This window comes from Acomys minous, assembly GCF_964271855.1.
Source record: "Acomys minous genome assembly, chromosome: 4".
Lineage (NCBI taxonomy): Eukaryota > Metazoa > Chordata > Mammalia > Rodentia > Muridae > Acomys > Acomys minous.
The window spans coordinates 112,214,493-112,235,839 of record NC_140486.1 but is presented as its reverse complement, the minus strand read 5'-3'; the positions used below and the strand labels follow the sequence as shown (position 1 = coordinate 112,235,839).

General features: G+C 40.3%; 1 protein-coding gene and 1 pseudogene across 4 annotated transcripts in view; both read left to right on the top strand.

Moving 5' to 3' along the window:
• Positions 1–21,347, top strand: part of USP40 (ubiquitin specific peptidase 40) — an 83,855-nt gene that overhangs the window by 14,728 nt on the left and 47,780 nt on the right. For all 3 annotated transcript variants that reach the window (XR_014778948.1, XM_084780460.1, XM_084780461.1), the window contains 4 exons: positions 152–295; positions 6,985–7,113; positions 15,628–15,723; positions 16,833–16,940. Coding sequence is in view for 2 of the 3 variants with exons in the window: in XM_084780460.1 (XP_084636586.1) it covers positions 152–295; positions 6,985–7,113; positions 15,628–15,723; positions 16,833–16,940 (477 nt within the window). In the remaining variant the exon portion in view is untranslated. The remainder of the gene's footprint in view (positions 1–151; positions 296–6,984; positions 7,114–15,627; positions 15,724–16,832; positions 16,941–21,347) is intronic.
• On the top strand, positions 8,465–9,979 carry LOC311595771 (small ribosomal subunit protein uS10-like; annotated as a pseudogene). The gene is made up of 2 exons: positions 8,465–8,480; positions 8,758–9,979. The product of its transcript is annotated as a small ribosomal subunit protein uS10-like (transcript).

The following is a 21,347-nucleotide window of genomic DNA, read 5'->3' as shown; positions in this document are numbered from 1 at the left end:
CTTGGTTCCATAAAGCAAATGAATTTATATTGAATTCAGAATGTGTTTGTGTGATTTAAGGACATATTTATAACTGTCATGTGTCATTTTTTACCACCTTATATAGTATTATGTATCTTTTATATAACTTTGTCTGTTTTTCTCTTTACAGTCTGCCAAGTTGCGTAAGCTGCCTCCTTTTCTTACTATTTCACTACTAAGATTTAATTTTGATTTTGTGAAATGTGAGCGCTACAAGGAGACTAGCTGTTATACATTCCCCCTCCGGATCAATCTCAAGCCTTTTTGTGAACAGGTTTGAACCTTTTATTTTTTAATTCTTTCTCTTTCCCTCCCAAGATGAAAATACTCAGTTTATTATAGGATTTCTCAACCTTGGCCCTATTTTGAGTTAAATTGTATAATGTGTATGCATCCCTACTCAACTAACAAGCTAGAACATCTTCAGACGTGGCCAAAACTCCAAGTCTCCTAGGAAGAGAAAGTGGTCCAAACTGGTTTTTTATATTCTTTGTGAATTTCTTCTTTTGTTGTTGTTTCTTCTTTGAAACAGGATTTCTTATATCCCAAATTGGCCTTGAACTCAACTTCTATCTCTGCCTCTTGGCTGCTCAGATTACAGGCCTGTGGTACCATGTCTGACAGCCCTTTTGGTGGTAGATAAGCTCATAAAAATATATCTAATAGTGAAAGTGTAAAATCCAATATGAAGTTCTTCCTCATCCTCTTATACTTAGCCTTTCTTGTTTCCTTTTCCACATGTTATACTGTACCCACATGTACTTATTGTTGACTAGGCACATATCCACAGATGAAGGGTATCGTGTTTTTTTCTTGCTAAAATTATATTGTCTTGCTTAATATTACACATTCTAAGTCCATCCGTTTTCCTGCAGATTTTGTGATTACATTCTCTTTAGAGCTGCTGAATAATATTCCATCACATACATACATACATACATACATACATACATACATGCCAATTTTCCATTGTCTACTTATCTGTTGATGGGCATATAGGTTGATAGATTCCAATTCTTTGTTATAGTGAATGAAGCAGTGATAAACATGTGGGTGCAAATGTCTTGATAGTGTGTCCTGGCTAGTTTTTATGTCACCTTGACACAAGCTAATATCATCTGGGAGAAAGGAACCTCAACTGAGAAAATGCCTCCATAAGATCTGACTTCAGGCAAGCCTGTAAGGTATTTTCTTAATTAGTGATTGATGCAGGAGGACCCACCCCATTGTGGGTGGTGCCACCCATGGGTCCTGGGTTCTATAAGAAAGCAGGCTGAGCAACCGATGCGGAACAAGCAAGTAAGTACCGCTTCTTCTGGCCTCTGCATCAGCTCCTGTCTCCAGGTTCCCACCAGGTTCAAGATCCTGCCTTGGCTTTTCTCAGTGGACCATGACTCCAGATATGTAATCCAAATAAGCCCTTTTCTCCCCAACTTGCTTTTGGTTGTGGTGTTTCATCACAGTAATAGTAATTCTAAGATAGGTAGAAATTGGTGCCAGGATTATAGGGTATTGCTGTGACAGACCTGGCCATGTTGATTTGGGGAGGATTATGTAAGGATTTGGAACTTTGGGTTAGAGAAGCCTTTGAATGTTCAGATCTCTGTGGACTGTTTTGTTGGAGCTTAGAAGATAAGGCTGAGGCAGTACAGAGCAGATGGAGGCCTGGCCTGTGAAGTTCAAAGGGAAGTTTAAAGACTCACTCTATCATGGCTGTATGCTATTTTGACTTACAAGTCTGTGGTTCTAGTTAGCTGGGGCTGAAAAGTCGCGATTAACAAGAGACCAGCAGCCCTGAAGCGAAACCTTTGCTTTACTGGAACAGTCAGTGCAGCTCAGCTGGAGCTGAGTAATTGGTAGTGATTAAGATGAGAATAGCAGCCTGGCATGGAATGCCTCTACTCCCAACACTAAGGGAGGCAGATGCAGGCAGAGCTCTGAGAGTTCAAGGCCAGCCTAGTCTACAAGGTGAGTCCATGACAGTCAAGGCTACACAGAGAAACCCTGTCTTGAAAAACCAAAAAGAAGAAGAGGAGGAGGAGGGAGGAGGAGGAGGAGGAGGAGGAGGAGGAGGAGGAGGAGGAGGAGGAGGAGGAGGAGAAGAAGAAGAAGAAGAAGAAGAAGAAGAAGAAGAAGAAGAAAAGAGAGTAGCACCATTGAGGTGAAATCTTCTGGAAAGTGTTTCACTAGGATCAGCACACAGAAGCTGTGATCCAGAGGTGGCCAAGGTTGCACCTTCAGCTGGCATTGACCTTGGTAATATGTAAGCCTCTCACAGAAGATACTTGTTTTGAAAGTATGAAGGGGTCATAGTACTTTGAGAGGTTAAGAAAGGTCATTGGTGAAAGTGCAGCCTCTGGAACTGCATTAGGAGTTGAAGCCCCAGGATTGAAACGGTCATAGAGGGAATTTGAGGCACTGTACCGTGAAGAGAGCCCAGAGGAAGCTATTGGAGAAAGTGCAGCTCAGTTGCAGCCAGAGATTACAGCATTTTGGAGATACCAAGTACCTATAGAAAAGGAATTTTTATTCACCTGCTTCAGTTGTCTCCAGGGATTACTGCCTCATTCTGCTAACCTAGGCCTAGTCCTGGAAGCTTCTAACCACTGTACTATCTAACCTAGGCCTAGAATGTTTTCAGCCTCTGAGACTTACTGCTGAATAAGCTCACCCTTACTTGTTTTTACTGAGCTCTGGGCTGCCTGGTTCAACTCAGCTGTTTTGGCTTAAAAACTCTCAGGTGATTTATTCAATCTGGCTTCCTCTCAGCTCCTAAATTGCTCTGCTTGGCCTCAAACTACCTCCAGCAACCTTTTCTAAACTGGCTTCTTCTCATTCAGTCTTCCCCTGAGTTCTGTCTCTGCAACCTATTATTGTCCTGGTAAAACTGCTTCTTCTGCCTCATGTTCTGAGTTGCTCCCTTAAGTAGTTTTGCTTTCCTAGCTTTTCTTGTTGGGCGTATCCTGTCAAATCTTTCTCTGATTCATCACTTTCTTTTTCTGTGAAACATGGGTGCTTTCTTCTACAAACTAACTTTACGTTCACTGTTTGGGCTTAAAGGCCTCTACCACCTCACTTAGTCCTAAGTTTCTCTTTACCTGAAACTTGTTCTATATCAGGCTGGCCTTAAACTCATATCTATCTGCCTGTCTCCTGGATTAAAGGCCTGTTTGTATTCCACCCAGATCACAGAGACCTAAAAGGTCTTTGGGTGTGATTTCTTGTCAGAACAGCCATGTTCTGAATTAAAGTTCCTCTACAAGTACAAAATCACCAAGGACAGCAGCAGCCATGGTGGGTCTGGCCTGAGCCCAGAAGACAGGCTGTGTGGGCTGAAGAGGTTAGGACTAGAGAAGTGACCAGGTCCTTTGGGGAGCTCAAATCATGAGTGAATCCCATACATTGAGCACTGAATTATTTACACTGTTTGGGTTCATTTTGCTTGGTTCAAATTGTGACTGTGCCCTGGGTCTTCCCTCTTGAAGTAAGAAAATATTTAACTTAATTTTCGTTTTACAGGAGCCTACAGTTAAGAGACTTTGAACTTTTAAAAATACCTTGGACTTTTAAAGAATTTGAATATTTTAAAAGAGACTTTGGACTTTGAAGTGTTTGAATTTTTAAAGACTGTAGGGCTTTTAAAAGTTGGAATGTTTTCTAGTGTGACATTTATTAATGTGTGACTTGGGAGATGAACAAGAAAGGAAAGATTATGGCTAAATAGTGTGGAACTGGTATGTCAAGTTGACAAGGAGTCAATTTTCCTGGCTAGTTTTTATGTCAACTTGATGCAAGCTAATATCATCTGAGAGGAAGCAACCTCAATTGAGAAAATGCCTCCATAAGATCTGACTACAGGCAAGCCCGTAGGGCATTTTCCTAACTAGTGACTGACTTGGAAGGACCAAGTCAATTGTGGGTAGTGCTACCCATGGGCTGGTGGTCCTGAATTCTATAAGAAAGCAGGCTGTGCAAGCCATGAGGAGCAAGCCAGTAAGCAGCACTCCTCTGTGGCCTTTGGTGATGCAGAGGCCCTTAGAGTCCCTCACTGTTTGAGTTCCTGCCCTGACTTCCCTCAATGGATTGTGACTCAAATAAATAAAACTTTCTCTTCCCAGGTTGTTTTTGGTTATGGTGTTTTATCACACCAGTAGGCACTCTAACTAAAAAATAAGGTTTAGAGTATTCCAGGTATTTTATATTACTGAGGAGTGGAGTAACAGGGTTGTATGTTAGTTATATTTTTAATTTTTTATGCGAAATCTCCAAACTGATTTCCACAATGACTTATTAATTTGTACCTCCAACAACAGTGAATAAGGTTTCATTTCTCTCCACATCCTTTTCAACATTTGTTGTCACATTTGTTGATGACAGTCTTTCTGAGTGTAGTCAAGTGTTATTTCTAAGTAGTTTTAGTTTGCATTTCCGTGATGCTTGGGCTATTGAGCACTTTTAAAAATAGTCATTGGCCATTTGTGGTTTCTTTTTTAACTATTAAACTTGTTTGCACTTGTGTTGACTGGCAGTTTTATTTTCTTGATGTTGAATTTCTGCATTTCTATGTAAAGTCTAGATATTAGCCCTTTACAGGAAGTGTAGCTGTGAAAGCTTTTCTCCCGTCCTGTGGGCTGTATGCTAATTCTGCTGATTGTTTGTTTGTTTGCTTTACAGAAACTTTTTATTTTTATGTAATCTCATGTTTTGATACTGGGGTTAGTTCCTGTATTAGTTAGTGTTCTATTAAAAAAGTTTTTCCCTTCCCCGGTATCTTGAAGGGTGTTTCCTTTGTTTTCTTCTAGAAATTTCAGTGTTGTAGGCTTTAAATTAAGGTCTATGATTCGTTTTGAATTAATTTTTGTACAAGGTAAAAGATAGAAATCTAACATCATCTTCTACAAGTAGAAACCCAGTTCTGCCAGCACCATTGTGGAGTAGACTGTGTTTCATCCAGTGTATGCTTGTCAGAAATTAGGTGGGCATAAGTGTCTTTACAGCTAGGTTGTCTAGTCTGTTATATCATCCTATCGATTTCTTATGCTAAGTCATTGTTTTGTTTAACAACAGTCAGCTATTGAATTTTTGTTTTAAAATATGTGTGTGTGTATGTATATTTAATACACACACTGGGCCTCCCTCTACTTTATGCCTCACCACTGAGCTTTGTACTATTTGTTTTGTGACCTGCATTACCATCCTTGGGATCTAGTAGTGCCTGCTGGCTCTGAGCCTGTTACTCACATACTCAGGAAAAAAAAAAAAAGATTTTCCAAGAGTTCCTAATATACTTGCTTCTCCTTTTATAAGAGATAGACTGTGACATGATTCTGACAAACTTTGATATATCAAAACAACAAACAAACCTGCTCACTTATCTAGGGAATTCCCTTTTTTTTTTTTTTTCTTTTCAGTTTTTTGAGACAGGGTTTCTCTGCTTAATAGTCCTGGTTGTCCTGCATTCACCTTTGTAGACCAGGCTGTCCTCAGACTCACAGAGATCCACCTGCCTCTGCCTCCCAGTGCTGGGATTACACTTGACTCTCCACATTAAGTTTACTTTTAAATTTTTATCTTGACTAAAAAATGTCATCTTTTGGGGCTGGAGAGATGGCTCAGTGGTTGGGAGCATTAACTGCTCTTCCGGAGAATCCAGGTTCAATTCCCAGCTTCCATATGGCCGCTCACAACTGTCTATGACTCCAGTTCCAGGGTATCTGACACCCTCATACCAATGCACATAAAGTAAGTAAATTATTTTCTAAATGTCATCTTTTATCTTTGTGTGTCTTGTCTTTTGCCTGAATAAGACATTTTAAAATGGTATGCAGTTAAAAGCTATAGTTAAGGAAATAAATTCTTCAGGCAACTTGTATCTCCCAGGTAACATTTTACCTCTCCTGTGCACATTTTACAGTGCGCATGACACTGAGTATAAAGCCATGTGGTTCCCACTCCTAGAATGTAAAGACTAAGACTTCTTTGTCTTCCTGTCTTCATTCCTCCTTCCCTTCCTCTCTCCTCCTTCCTTTCTTTTCTTTCCCTTTCTTTTCTGCCTTCCTTTTTGTTGTTGTTTTTTATAGACAGGGTCTTGTGTAGCCCAGGGTAACATCAAACCCATTGTGTAGCTAAGGATAGCCACTTAAGTGCTAGAATTACAGAGATGTGCCACCACAGCTGGCATTTCCTTTTCCTTCTGCATCCAGAATTTAAAGCATCTCTTAAATCTAATGTAATTTTTTCCATTGTTATTATAGAAATTTACCTGTTGGTCTGCTTCTGATTAATTGCACAATATACTAATTATAGAAGAGGTGGATCGTAAAATTAGCAAAGCAAGAAAGAACCTGCTCATCCCATTAAACTAACCACTTCTGAGCAAGACCAGGTGGTATTCACAGTTGCTGAGTTCTTGTTCTGTGCAGGGAACTAAAATGCCAGGATGGCCTTGACTTTGAGGCACACAGCAACCTCCTTGGGTATCAGACAGTTTTGGTAGGAAAAGAACATATGTGCTAAACAACATGGGCATGAATCAAAGATGGATTTCTCTACTAACAGTCTCTAGCACATACTCATTCTCTGAGTTAAAGCTGGTAAAAATAGCACCTTAAGATATATGTGCTCAGTATGATATCATTGCCAATAAATTAAGACTTAAAATTCAGCTGTGCATAGTGGCTCATGCCTATAATCTAACACTCAAGAAGCTGAGGCAAGAGGATCTCCACGAATTTGAGGCTATCCTCAACAAAATGAAAAATAAATTTAAGCCCAATTATTTAAATTTATCCTTAAATATAGTAATAGCATTTTAAGTATCGGAAGACTCAGCAGCAAAGGGACCTTACTGTGAAGTGTGAATTCTCCATGGATGTTTCTTACTAGTTTCAGGGGTCGAGTTCTTTTCCCTTTGATTACATATCTCACCTTATTAAATTGTATCAATGTTTGTTTTTCTTTTAGAGTGAACTGGATGACATGGAATATATGTATGACCTCTTTTCCATCATTATCCACAAAGGTGGCTGCTATGGAGGTCATTACCATGTTTACATTAAAGATGTCGATCATCTAGGAAACTGGCAATGTCAGGTAAGCTTACAGATTTGTTTAGAAATAACTTTGTAATTTCTCTGCATTTCCGTTCCTGTTCGAGTACTCTGCTGATCATTCTACCTTTGGTATACACCCTTCTTTAGAAAACTCTGATAGTCCTGAAGGTTCATTTTACATGTACAGCTCCCACGTGTCTTCCACCTAGAATCTCCAGTTGGCTAACCTTTGTCATGTTTATATGGGTGGCATAGACTCTTATACTTCAGTGACCTCACTGTAGTGAACAATTTAAAATAAAGTTTAGAGTGCCCGGCCCCTATGCTTGTAAATGCTTCATGTGTGCCTACTCTAAGCACAAAGATCTTCTTTTCCCTGGCCATCCATCAAAATTGCAGACCTTTAACATTGTCTGTTACAGCTTTTTTCAGGAGCACAAGGCTCTCTTAGCTTGTAAAAGGTATATCTGCCTCTGAGCAATCCAGCTGAGGGAGCCTGCCTTAGCTTTACTCCTACCTCCTGCAGTTTTGCTCAGTTGCTTTTAGAATTGCAGCATTTCCCAGCTGGCAGCCTGTTAACTGATAAAATACTAATGTTCAATTTCATTTTCAGGGTTAATGATTCTTCTGTCTTCCTCTGGGGCTGTGCGTTCTAGAACATTTTGTGTTCATCTCCAGACTTGCTCTTCTGTAGGAGTGTTAGAATCTTCCGCTGTTAACATGATTTGAAGGAAGAGGCTCTGTGCTCTCTTCATTGTTTATGTGGTGGCTTTAATTTGTATTTTCTTTTATCTGCCAGTCTGACACTGTCTTACTTTGTAGTCCATGCTGGTTTGTAGCTGACATTCATCCTGCCTGTCTCTCAAGTGCTGGGTCTCGAGGCATAGGTGTAGACTATCACATAAGTTGCTTATCAAAGTTCTGTCTCCTTACAAAATTAAGAGTAGTCAGAAGAATGTGGGCATGGTTACATACATCTATAAGTCTAGTACTTAAAAGGCCGAGGCAGGAGAATCACCATGAGTTTGAGGCCAGCATGATCTACAGACTAAGATCCTGTCTCAATACAAACAGAAGAGAATAAGCAGAATATAGATTTTTGTATGTGCTTGGTATATTTTCTATGGACATTTGTGTGTACTTTCAATGGATTTTTGTGAGCTTGGTATATTTTCTATGGATTTGCATGTGCTTGATATATTTTCTTATCCATGGGGTAGTATTTGGGGTTTTCTTATGGAAGTATATTTTGCTATTTATAATGAGGCCCTTTACCCCTTACCTAGGTGATACTAATGAGGCCATTCTTAGATACTTCAATGTGGGACATTTTTGCTAAAGAAAGCAATATGTACTTAGAGAGTTAAAATTGGCAACCCCACCTTCTGACCATGGGGAGGGAAAAGGGTCAGGAAACTGAGTTTAGTCACCTCTTGCCAGTGATGTCATTAATCCTGCTTCTATTAGTCAGGGTTCTTTAGAGAGACAGGACTTATAGAATGAAAATATATCTGTATTTTTACATAGCAGCAGAAGGCCCAAGAATCCAGCAGTTGTTGAGTCCACAAAGCTGGGTGGCTCAGTGTATACCAGAATGCTAAGGAAGTGGCCTCTGGTGCTGTGTGCACTGGGGCTCTGTTCGCTCTTCTCCCATCCTGACTCACCGCTGTTCACTCCTGCTGAGGGACAAGTTGGTCAGGAAGCCGCGTTGCAGTCGTGCCTTTTAAAGATACCAGAAAGACTCATGTGGAACCCGAGATGGTGATTCACCAAATTTGAATCACACTCACCAGCAGCTATGTGAAGTCGCTGGAGAAGGTGTGTGACAACTTGATCAGAAGTGCAAAGGAAAAGAATCTGCAAGTGAAAGGGCCTGCTGCACATGCCTACCAAGACACTGAGAATCACTGCAAGAAAAACCACCTTGTGGTGAAGGTTCCAAGACTTGGGATCATTTCCAGATGAGAATCCACAAGCAACTCATTGACTTACATAGTCCTTCTGAGATTATTAAGCAGATTACTTCCATCCGTACTGAGCTAGGAGTGGAGGTTGAAATCACCATTGCAGATGCCTAAGTCAACTATTTTAATAAATTGACTTAATCAGGAAGAAAAAAAAAAAGAAGTAGGCTGTAATGGTAGTGAAGAAATGGTCTTGCCATTGAGAGCAAGAGCTAGCAGGCAAAGAGTGAACTCTTCCTTCTTCTGCATCTCTTAAATAGGCTGCAGAAGATGTGGTCCAGATTAAAGGTGGATCTTCTCTCCTTAAAAGATCTGGATTAGGCTGTTTCCATGTTCTGGCTATTATGAATAAGACCTCTATGGAATACTACCCAGCTATTAAAATCAAGGAATTGCCGAAATTTGTGGACAAATGGATTGAACTTGAAATGATCATAATGAGTGAGTTAACCCAGAAGCAGAAAGACTGAAATGGTATATACTCACTTATAACTAGACACTAGCCCAAGGGACATGTCCCATGAAATTCTTCACCTACCAGGAAAGTAGGATAGATGTGAGGACATCTTTTTGGGACTCTAGGTGAGAGAAGTATGGGAGAATGGGGAAATAGAAGGATCCAGAGGGTCCTAGAAACCTACAAGTAGGTTATGACGAACAGATGTGGGCCCAGGAGTTCTGCTCAAACTATGGCACCAACCAAGGACAATACGTGTAGTAAACATCAAACCCCTATCCATATCTAGCCAATGGACAGGACATTCTTCAGAGATGAGTGAAGAGTGGGGACTGACTTTCACATGAACTCTGGTGCCCCATATTTGACCATGTCCCCTTCATGGGGAGGCCTGGTGGCACTCAGGGGAAGGATAGCAAGTTACCAAGAAGAGACTTTATACCCTATAATTATATACAGGGGAAGGAGGTCCCCCTCATTCACAGTCATAGGGGAGGGGAATAGGATGAAAGTGGGAGGGAGGGAGGAATGGGAGGATAGAAGGGATGGGATAACAATTGAGAAGTAATAGGAATGAATTAATAAATAAATAACTTTTTTAAAAAGATCTGGATTAAAAGTGGGTCTTCTCACTTCAAAAGATTTAATTAAGAAAAATTTCTCACAGGTATACTCAGCCACTTGGGCTTTAGTTAATGCTAAATGTAGTCAAGTTGACAACCAAGAACAGGCATCACAGTGCTATGTAGTAAACTTCAGTGGCAAATTCTTGAGAAACAAGTTTGGAGATTTCATGTGCCTGGAATGTAGGAACAGAGGTTTGGTACCTACTCTATGGGCACAGAGGCTCCTACACTCGGCTGTCTAAGTCTCACCCAACAATTCTTTTCATTTGGTCTCTACATTGATGTCTTTTGTGATAAGCTGTACTGAGTTCTGCACATTGTTCCAGAAAATTGTAATTGGTGTTTGAAGAGAGGAAAGACCAATCTTTTGAGACTGACACCTCAACAGGTGGAATCTGACTATGTCCTTAATGCTAATGTCAGAATTGATGGAAATGTAGGCCATTCAGTTGATGCCAAAGAACTGGAGAATTGGTTGTTTGAAAAAATCAGTCCCTTTCCTCTCTGCTTTGAGTCAGCCATAGGCTTTCTTCCCTGAATCTGTTCTGTATGAGCATTGAAATGAAAGCTCTCTGTCAGGAAGGCTAGGCTTAGTTACTGTTCTGTGCTGTGATAAAACGTCTGACCAAAGTAACCTAAGGGAGGAACTCTTTATTTTGGCTCACGGTAAAGCATGAAAGGGAAGTCATAGACTCAAGAGTTTGAGGATGCAGTTGGTCAGTCTAGGATCCCATCCCAGGGAATGGTGCCACCCACAGTGAGTGGGTTATCCCACCTCAGTTAATCTAATCAAGATAATTCCTTTGGTGGTTTGAATAGGTATGGCCCTCATAGATGCCTGTGTTTGAATGCTTGTCCAAAGAGAGTGGCACTATTAGGAGTTATAGCCTTGTTGGAGTAGGTGTGGCCTTGTAGGAGGAAGTGTGTCATTGTAGGAATGAGCTTTGAGATCACCTATGCTCATGCTACACCCGGTGTGTCACATAGTCCCCTTCCTACAGATCAAAATGTAGAACTCTCAGCTTCTCCGGCACCATATGTATCGACATGTTGCCTGCTTCCCACCATGATGATCATGGACTAAACTCTGAAACTATAAACCAGCCCCATCCTTAGCTGGGTGTGGTGGCACACACCTTTAATCCCAGCACTTTGGAGTCAGAGGCAGGTACATCTCTGAGTTCCAGGCCAGCCTGGTCTACAGAGTGAGTTCCAGAACAGTCAGGACTACATAGAGAATCCCTGTCTCAAAAAACTAAAAATGGATGGATGGATAGATGTTGTCCTTTTTAAGAGTTGCCATAGTCATAATATCTCTTCAGAGCGATCAAACTCTAAAACAGAAGTTGGTACCAGAAACTGCTGATAGGCCTGACCATGCTTTTGTTTCGAGAAATGTGGATTTGGGGATTTAGGATTAGGAAAGCATTGGAATGCTTTAAACGGAGCTTAGTGAGCCAACCTAGCAGGAACATGGAAGACAATGGTCCTGAGGATGATCTGAACTGTAGAGGCCTGGCGAAAGAGGTTTCAGAGGGGAAGAATTTTAGTATTTTGCCTAGAGATTGTTTTTGTGATATTTTGATGAGGAATGTCGCTGCTTTTTGTCCTTATCTAAATAGTCTGCCTGCGGCTAAGGTGAAGAGATTTAAACTAATTGCATTGGCAAAGGAAATCTCAAAACAGCCTAGCATAGACTGTGCTGTGGTTCACTCTCATGAAGATGTTTTGATCAAACACAGCAAGCTGAGAAAGGAAAAATACAAAGTATAGTTCAAGGGTTAAAAGGGCTCCAGGAAGTGGAATGTAGTTAAATCCTGTGTTCAAGGAGATAAAGAGATTAAAGTTATTAAATGGAATTAAGGGAGTGGTAATCTCAGGGCAAGATTCTACCCAGCTAAGCTTCCATCTTGTGAAAAAGATGTTCCCCAAGGGACATTGCCATCTATTCTAAATTTACAGTTTGATGTGTTTGCCGTTGTAGGAGGGATAGTTATGTGTTATTATGGCCTGGTTATTGTTTATTCATTTCTGATTTTACCAGGGATAGTTGTATCATGTTAGGTGTTATTATGACCTGGTTATTATTTGGACATAAAGGGATATGATGTCAAATTAACAAAAGGTAAAATTGTTGCCATTCTAGGTCTGCTTTTCCCCTTAGGGTATCCAGGCATATTGCACACCTGGCTAGACTGAAGGGAGTGAATCTTAGCCTGGCTGATGGGGTCCAGCAGGATCTCAGTCATGTGGAGGATAAAGTCTTCTCCAGAGACAGTTTTAAGTGCAACAGCTCTCCTTATTGGGGGCAAGGGCTATATAAACCTTGGGGAGTGGATAGGGGTTTTGGGGATGAGTGTACCTCCTTGGCTGGGGCCAAGATATTGGGAATGCTTCATTTGCATAAAGGAATTCCAGGTGCTTGCTGGACTCATCTTTATAAGGAGAGAGGAAGTTTAACCTGAAACCTGGCCACCAGGCTATATGACCTCAGGGGTGGCAGGGGTAGGGGTCATAAGGTTATGTATGCCAGGACCTGCAGGCCCAGAGCAGGGAGGGAACAGTCCTACTTCTGCTGGTTTCAAGATGAGATTTTTGGGGGGAGTTGGACACACATCTCAGATGTCACTCTTGCTGCTCTAGCCAGCTCCCCTGCCCCCCACGGTGCCACAGTGGTCACATGGCTCACTGGCCCCACCAACTGTGATGGCTATTCTCAATTGTCAATTTGAGTATATCTGGATTGAACTACAAATCTAGAAATGGAAAGCACACCTGATCTGGATCTGAGGTGGGATGACACATGCTTAAGATCTGGATTGACAGACACCTTTAATTCAGGATCTTGAGGCATAATGACCATGCTTATGGAGTTTTCCTCTGCCACTAAGGAAAGTCGCTGAGGCTAGGAATGTGTCAGGGGTATCCTTGCACAGTGGCCCAGAGAGGCCATTAAAGAAAAACTTAGGTTCAGGTTTGCTGGTATATGCCTTTAATCCCAGCACTCAGGAGACAGAGGCAAGCAGATCTGCGTTCAAGGTCAGCCTGTCTACAGTGCAAGTTTCAGAACAGACAAACTTAGGCAGTGAAAGAAACCATTGAAAGCAGAAAGCTGGTGAAGATGTAATCCAACAAGAGGGCTGTATTCCTGCCCTAACAAGCAGCAGAACTTGGCAGCTTCAGCCACGTGGTAAAGTTGAAGCCTGGATTCTAACCCAAGAGGTTAGAGATGCCAGAGCCATGGGATTCCTGCCCAGGAGAGCTGCTAACGGAGTGGAACCAGCCCACGAGAAAGAAGTGTGTCGCAGTCAACAAAGCTGAATGGAGCTGGAGATCTCAAGTGATGCAGAATTGGAGTTTGCCCAGCTGGCTTTTGGTCTTGCTTTGGTCCAGTATTTCCTCACTGTGCTTTCTCTCCTACATTTTGGAATAGTAATGTATATCCTGTGCCATAATATATTAGAAGTGTGTGGTCTGCTTTTTTATTTTGATTTTATAGGGGGTTACAGTTAAGAAATTGCATAAGCTGGGCGGTGGTGGTGCACACCTTTAATCCCGGCACTAGAGAGGCAGAGGTAGGTGGATCGCTGTGAGTTCGTGGCCAACCTGGTCTACAAAGTTAGTCCAGGACATCCAAGGCTACACAGAGAAACCCTGTCTCCAAAACAAAATAAAACAAAACAAAAGAAATTGCATAGCTCTCAGAAGAAACTTTGAACTTTGAAACTTTTAAACATTGTTGAGACTGTGGTGGACTATAGGGGCTTTTGAAGTTGGATTAAATACATTTTGCGTTATGTTTTGGCTATAAGCCTACAGCAGGCAGGGAATAAAATGTGGTGCCCATAGACTTATGTGTTTGAATGCTTGTCCATAGGAAGTGGCACTATTAAGAGGTGTGGCCTTGTTTGAGGAAATGTGTCACTGTAGGCTACACCGTGGCCTTGGAAGTTGTGGTTTTAGCGGACTGGAGGAATGGCTCAGCTTGTGCTCTTCAGGCCTCTGAGGGCACCAAGCACACATGCAGTACACTGATAAACGCTCAGACATAAAATTAAATAAATCTTACAAAACTTACAACACACACACACACAAACAGGAGGGGGCTACAATAGGAATATGAAGTGAATAAATAAACTAAAAAAAAAAAACCTTGGAGAGCTGATGCCTTTAATCCCAGTAGTCTGAAGGCAGAGGCAGTTGGATCTTGTTGAGTTAGTTTGAGGCCAACTAGGGCTATATGGTGAGACCCTGTCTCAAAACCAAAATAAACAAAATGCTTTTGCAAGGTGGCGTATATATGTTCTTTAAAGTCAACAAAATTGCCTACCAAGGGACATGTGCCACAATGCTCAACCTGGGCTGTTAACTTTTTGAATGATAAAGAAATAGAAGTTGAAGCCAGACAAGGTAGTGCACGCCTGTAATACCAGCACTTGGGGAGGCAGAGGCAGATGGATCTCTGAATTTGAAGTTGGCCTGGTCTACAAAGTGAGTCCAGAACAGTCAAGGCTACACAGACAAGCCCTCTCTTGAAAAACCAAAAAAGAAAAAAGAAATGAAATAGAAGTCAGGCTGGAGAGATGGCTCAGAGGTTAAGAGTACTGCCTGCTCTTCCAAAGGTCCTGAGTTCAATTCTCTGCAAGTACTTGGTGGCTCACAACCCTCTATAATGAGATCTGATGCCCTCTTCTGGTGTGCAGGTGTACATGCAAGCACAATACTATATACTTAATAATAAATAAATAAATCTTTTTTAAAAATTAGAAGTCAATGTTTAAGCAGAGCTTACAAAAATGGGTACAATTTCCTTAAGCCAAAACAAAGAGTATAAACATAACAGTGAAGACCAAAAAATATTTTGGAATGATGATGAACAACAATTTCCATGCTTCTTAGCTGGGAAATGTTGGAACCCTCTGTGTATTGTGTTATGTCTGACCATGGCAACACTTATAAAACATTTAATGGGGGCTTGCTTACAGCTCAGAGGTTTAGTCCGTCTTCATCATGGCAGAGAGCATGGAGGTATGCAGGTAGGCACGGTGCTGAAGAGATAGTTGAGAGCCTTTTTCTGCTGTACAAGCAGAGAGAGAAAGCCATGCTGGGCCTGGTGCAAGCGTTGTGAAACCCTTACCTTCCACTCCGGTGATATACTTTCTCCTACGCGGCCATACCTACTCCAACAACCAACAACGAAGCACATCAACCCTAACAAGGCTATAACTACTAGTCCTTCTCAAATAGTGCCACTCCTTGGAGGCTAAGCATTTAAATATATAAGTCTATGGGCGCTGTTTTTATTCCTACAACCACAGACTAGAATCTGTTTCATAACCCTAATTTGTACATAAAGTCTGACACTCAAAGCTACATCAGCCTGGTTCTCCAACTTGTATAGATTATAATGATATTTTTACCTTTCTTCCTCCAGTGATTTAAACATTCTTATTTGGTTAATTCCTTTGAACTGACATCTGTGAAAGAAACACTGTTTTCCTTCTTAGGAGGAGATAAGTGATATAGATGTGAATTTGGAAGCTCTTCCGAATGAAGAAGAGGCTGATGATCCACTGGTGATTCTACAGACGATCTTATTGCAGGTAGATACATCAGTATATATGTAAGTATTGTAGGTATGGGTGTATATTATGTGCATTTGTGTATGTGGAAGATTTATATGAGACTACCAGATAAGATTGCTTTAGGGCTACCTCTAAAATGGTTTCAGTTTAACTTTTTTTTTCCTTTTTCTTTTTTCCTTTCTCCTTTTTTTCCCCCCAGAGTCTCACTGTGTAGACCTGGCTGGCCTGGAACTTGCTTTTAGATCAGACTGGCCTTGAATTCACAGATAACTGCCTGCCTTTGCCTCCTCAGTGCTGGGATTAAAGGTCCATGCCATCATACAGTGACTCATTTTAACTCAATCACTAGGTGTGGTGGCTCTTTCTTGTAGTCTCTCATCTTGAGAGACTGAAGCAGAAGAAATACCTTGAGTTTGGAGCCAGCCTGTGCTACAGAATGAGAGCCTGTTTCAAAGAAAAATCCCTTTGTCCTGATACTGGAACCACTTGCCAAAAAAAAAAAAAAAAAAAAAAAGAGAGAGAGAGATAGGAACCAGGAATGTGGCCCAGTGGGTTAAGTGCTTGTCTAGCATATACACAGCCCTGGGTTCCATCTTCAGTGCCACATGAAGTGGTGTATGAAGTGCCGTATAATCCCAGCCCTTGGGGGATAAAGGCAAAAGAATCAGAAGTTCAAAGTCATTCTCAGTCACAAAACTAGGCTGGGCAACGTGAGACCTTGACTCAAAATAAACAAAAGAGCATCTTAACCTGTGGTGTTTGAAGTCCTTATCTCCAAAGTACAGTTGTAAAAGTTCAACCTATGAATGTTAGGAAGACATAAAGCCTATGTTAGCCACATATTCTTTCTTCCTTGTTTGTTCTTCTAAAATCATAATGTCAGGAATGCAACAAACCTCAGGGCTCCCTCTGGGTGGTGCTCTTTGAATTTCTGTCTGTGTCCCTTGGCAAATGGGTTTTCAAATTCAAAGTCTTCTAAACTGGTGCTTAAGGTTACTTAAAGACATGTAGTTCTGATCGATCCCATTGTAAGTCTGTGCCCTGAGTGGGTGCTCCTGTTGATCCCTCTGAATTTTTGGTGTAATTATTTCTTAGCAGATGTTAATTGACTGTATTTCTTTCATAAGGAGGAGACCAATCAAATTCCTGTTGATCAGCTGGGCCAGAAACTCTTCAAAAACACAGGAATATCTTGGAACAAGAAGTACAGAAAGCAGCATGGACCACTGCGAAAGGTAGAGCTGGCACTGACTGACATGGGCTCCAAGAAGCCATATCACAATCCCAGCAAGACAAGTTCCTATGTAGAAGGAGCTTTAAAACAGATTAAAATAAGCAGCATTTTTGTTTAGCCGTTAGTATTCTGCTGGTATGTAATAGGTTGTAATGTATTTATGTTATTTATGAAGAGGCTGTTAAGTACATTAGAACTTACTCAAAAGCTCAAGGAGTAGTTAAACCTGGCTCCTTAGGTTTAAATCAGACTAAAAAACTAGTATAACTAGAAAGGAAGCAATTTCACAGAGAGCGAAGCATTTTCCTACTTTACTGAGAATTGAATGAGTAATTAAACCACCAGAAAAGCTCCCTTTTCCACTACTTGAATTTGTTTGGTAATGATGTTTTAGAGAATTTATCTATAGTCTCTAATTTCCAGACATAAACATGTTCAACTGCCCCTGTTTTGTCCTTTTAGTGTCTTTAGAACTTGAAGTTGTGGTTTCTTTTTCATTTCTCATTAATAAGAGGTGTGTGTCTTCTTGCTTCTTTGTCCCATCAGTGTTCATGGGGCTGTGATGCTATCCATGTTCTCTACTGCTTATCTAGCTCCATTTTGTTCCTGTTCTTGTTTTTAATTGTTTCTACTTCAAGATACTAAATTTAACACCATTTTTGTAGTCTTAACTCTTCTAATACATGCTTTTAAAGTTAGACTTCTTGCTAAGCACTGACTTAGCTGTACCTTCTCATTATCACTCAGTTCAAATTTTGTAATTTCCCAGATGTGAAAGTATGTTGTTTAATTTCCAAATAATTGAGAATATCTAAAGCTTTTAATTGTATATTCAAACCATCCTAGGATGGTAATAACCATCCTAGCTGTGACTTCAGTTCTCCTGAACTTATGAGACGTGTTCCATGACTCAGAGAATAGTCCTTTCTCTGGAGACATTGTTTTCTGCAGTTGGTGGGGTTGGGCTTCATAAATATTCTTGCTATTCTTGCTTTGTACATCTTGAGGCTGTGTTATTAAGAATGTGCACATTTAATACTGTTACAGCTTCCTGACATCAAATGTCCTCCTTAGTATCTGCTAAAACCTTTCCTGCAAAGTGTACTTGATGTGTGTGAGTATAGCTACTCAGGATTCTTATGCATGTCTCAGTTTCTTTTTGTGGGGTGCAGTAAGGTTTTCAGTTAACTTGTCATTAACTTTATATTTTTGTTGTCATAATGCTGTTTGAAAAATTAACATGTTATCCTTTTAAGTTTTGAAGGCCCGAACTTACATCTGCTTTCCATTTATGATATTCATAATATGTGCTGTTCAGCTCTTTTATATTGATCTTGCTAGAAGTTTACTAAGCTTTTAAGCTTTTCAAGAAAACAGTTTTCTTGATTCTCACCACTCTGTTCTTTTTTCTGTCAGATGAGAGTTTGTCAATCTCTTCCTTTTTATTAGTGTTTATTCATTTACATTTAATGCAATGTTTGATGGATTGTCCTTGAATCTTCCAGATAGCTATTTTTTCTGTTTTCCTTCTATCTTGTTTTTCCATCCTAGCTTTCTTTTGTAGTAAGCAAGTGATTTTAATCTACTATTTTAATTTTTTACCTTCTGTTTAACTTTTAGTAACTGACATCTAGATTATATTGTAATTTTATTAACTATAGATGAACAGGCAGTATCTGTCCAATGAAAGATGCTAATAATATAGTTCCATCCTTTTCTGTTGCTACCATCTATGTCTTCACTACTGCATGTGATGTCTGTCCTGCTGCACAAATTAACTTTGCTTTTCACATTTAGGTGACTTTTAAGGAAGTTGGGGGGAGGAAGTATTTTATATGTTCATCTTGTTACTCAATGCTTTTCAGTTTGTCCAGGTTTACTTTTAGATCCCTTCCCTGCAGCATTTCTTACTGTCAGACTGTAGTGGAAAACGTACTTAGCCTTTAGCAGAAAATTTTCTATTCTGCCTTCAGTTTTTGATGATTTGTTTTGTTTTGTTTTGGTTTTGGTTTTTGGTTTTTTGAGACAAGGTCTCTCTGTGTAGCCTTGACTATCCTGGACTCGCTTTGTAGATCAGGCTGGCCTCGAACTCACAGCGATCTGCCTGCCTCTGACTCCTGAGTGCTGGGATTAAAGGCGTGCGCCACTACGCCCGGCTTGTGCTTTTTCTTTAACCTTTAAAAATGTCATTTCATTGTTGTCTTGGTTGATTGATAGGGGTCAGCATGGACAGGATATCCAGTGCCACACAGGAGAGGGAAATAGACTTGAGAGAGAAGGGAGCAGGAAGGAGGAGTAGACAGTAGGGGGCCAGATTTCTTTCTCTTATCCCTTTGCAAGAATTTAAATAGTCTTTGAGATTGTGATTGAGCCCTGTGCTCATAGACTGCCTGAGCTTCCAGATTAACTTCCACAGTAGAGAAAATTAGTTTGGTTAAAAGGAAACTTAGTCATATGACTGCTTCTGTTTCCTAACACTGGATCTATAGTAAGCCACTATCAAAAGTAATTTTTTATGTTGTGATTGCTTTGTTTACGTTAGTTTTTTTATTTTAGATTAGCATACTAAGTAACAGGTTTTATCTTAAAATTATAATGACCTGTTTGTCCTTATACTTTGTTCTTATTAATTTTCCTCCTACACTACTGTTGAATTATGGTATTAATAGGAGCCTTTTCTAATTCCTGCCCTAGATCCCATATAGTTGGCACAGAGACCTATTAGACTTCTTCAACAAGCCTTAAGCACTATAACTTGGGCAGATAGTCATCTTTTCTAACCCAGTTATGCTAGTCCAGCTACTTCTTAGCCATGTGCCCATTACTTGCCATCTAGTCTCTCCCTGGCCACTCCTGCTCCATCTTTATCTTCATGGGAAACTCCTGCTGCGTTCTCTCACTCTCTTCCTCTTTCTCTGTCCTCCTCTCTTTCTCTACTCCTCTTTCTCTTCACCCCTCACTAGGATCAGAAGTCCAGTGCTCCTATCTCCTCTGCCCAGTCATTGTCTGTTCAGCTTTTTATTAACCAATCAGAGATAATTGGGGAGCATTCTTTACAAAACATTGATAAAAGAGATTCTTCAATAATCATGGCAGTGCCCATATCCAGGCAGCAACCTGATGGGAAAGGGGGTGTCACAGAAATCAGCATCTGAATACATAGTGCAGAAGACCATCCTCCAACATACTGTCCTCCCCATGATTCCCTCCCCCTCCAGATAAGGTTTCCTTCCTTCCTCCAGTTAGTCCCAGCTTCCATTTCTTACTACATATATCCTTTGCCATCTCTGTTTCCCACTGCCTTTAAGGTCTCTTACTCCTTGCTCACAGTCACATATAAATACATACCTGTATTAGTACTTGGACATCTAGATCCCACATACTAGGGGAAGCATATAACTGTCTTCCTAAGACTGCCATATTTTGCATAATGTAATGATTTCCAGTTATATTCATTTTCCTACAATGTCACGATTCCAATTTTCCATATGACTAAATAAAGTGTTATTGTATTCATGGGCCACATTTTCTCTTCATCTGTGCTGGTTCCCTTGGCTACTGTGAATAGTGCAACAGTAAACATGGATGTGCAGGTCACTGTAGTATGTTAGAGTCCTTCCAGTATATACTCAAAGTTGGCACAGCTGAGTTGTACAGTAGTTCTGGTTTTAGTTTTTTGAGGTACATTCATACTGATTTCCATAGTGGCTGCACATAGTCATTTTCCCTGGATCCTCTCCAGCATTTGTTTACATTTTTTTTCTTGATGATAGCCATTCTGACTGGGGTAAGATAGAATGGAAGTGGTTTTCATTTGCATTTCCCTAATTACTAAGGATGTTGGTTACTTTTTAAAGCTTTTATTGGTCATTTGTGGTTTTTTTCTAGATCCTTTATTGACTGGGTGATTTTGTGTGTGTGTGTGTGTGTGTGTGTGTGTGTGTGTGTTGTTTAATTTTTGCTATTTCTGCATGCCCAATATTAGTCACTCATGTGTAGTTGCCAAAGACTTTCTCTTTAGTTTTTTTTTGTTTGTTTTGTTTTGTTTTTCCCCACTTTGGTAGTTACTCCATTGTTTTGTGGAAGCTTTTTCATTTAAAAGAATTTAAGATACCAGTGTGAGTAAGAGTTTTCTGAGAACTCCAGAAATTGGCAAATGTGAATTTGTACAATTAGGGGGCTTCTAAATAGTTCAGAAATATTTTTTCTTCCCACTCTTCTTTATGTAAGCACTTCTTCAAACAGCAGTAGTGTATTATTTAAATGTTTTCCATATTGTAGCTTGTCACCTTTCTCTCCTGACAGAACATATTTAACAGACTGCATATTTAATAGTTAGCATATTTAACAGAGTGCTCCAATGCTAGCAAAAAAAGAAGGTAATGTTGAAAACATCTAATCTCACACA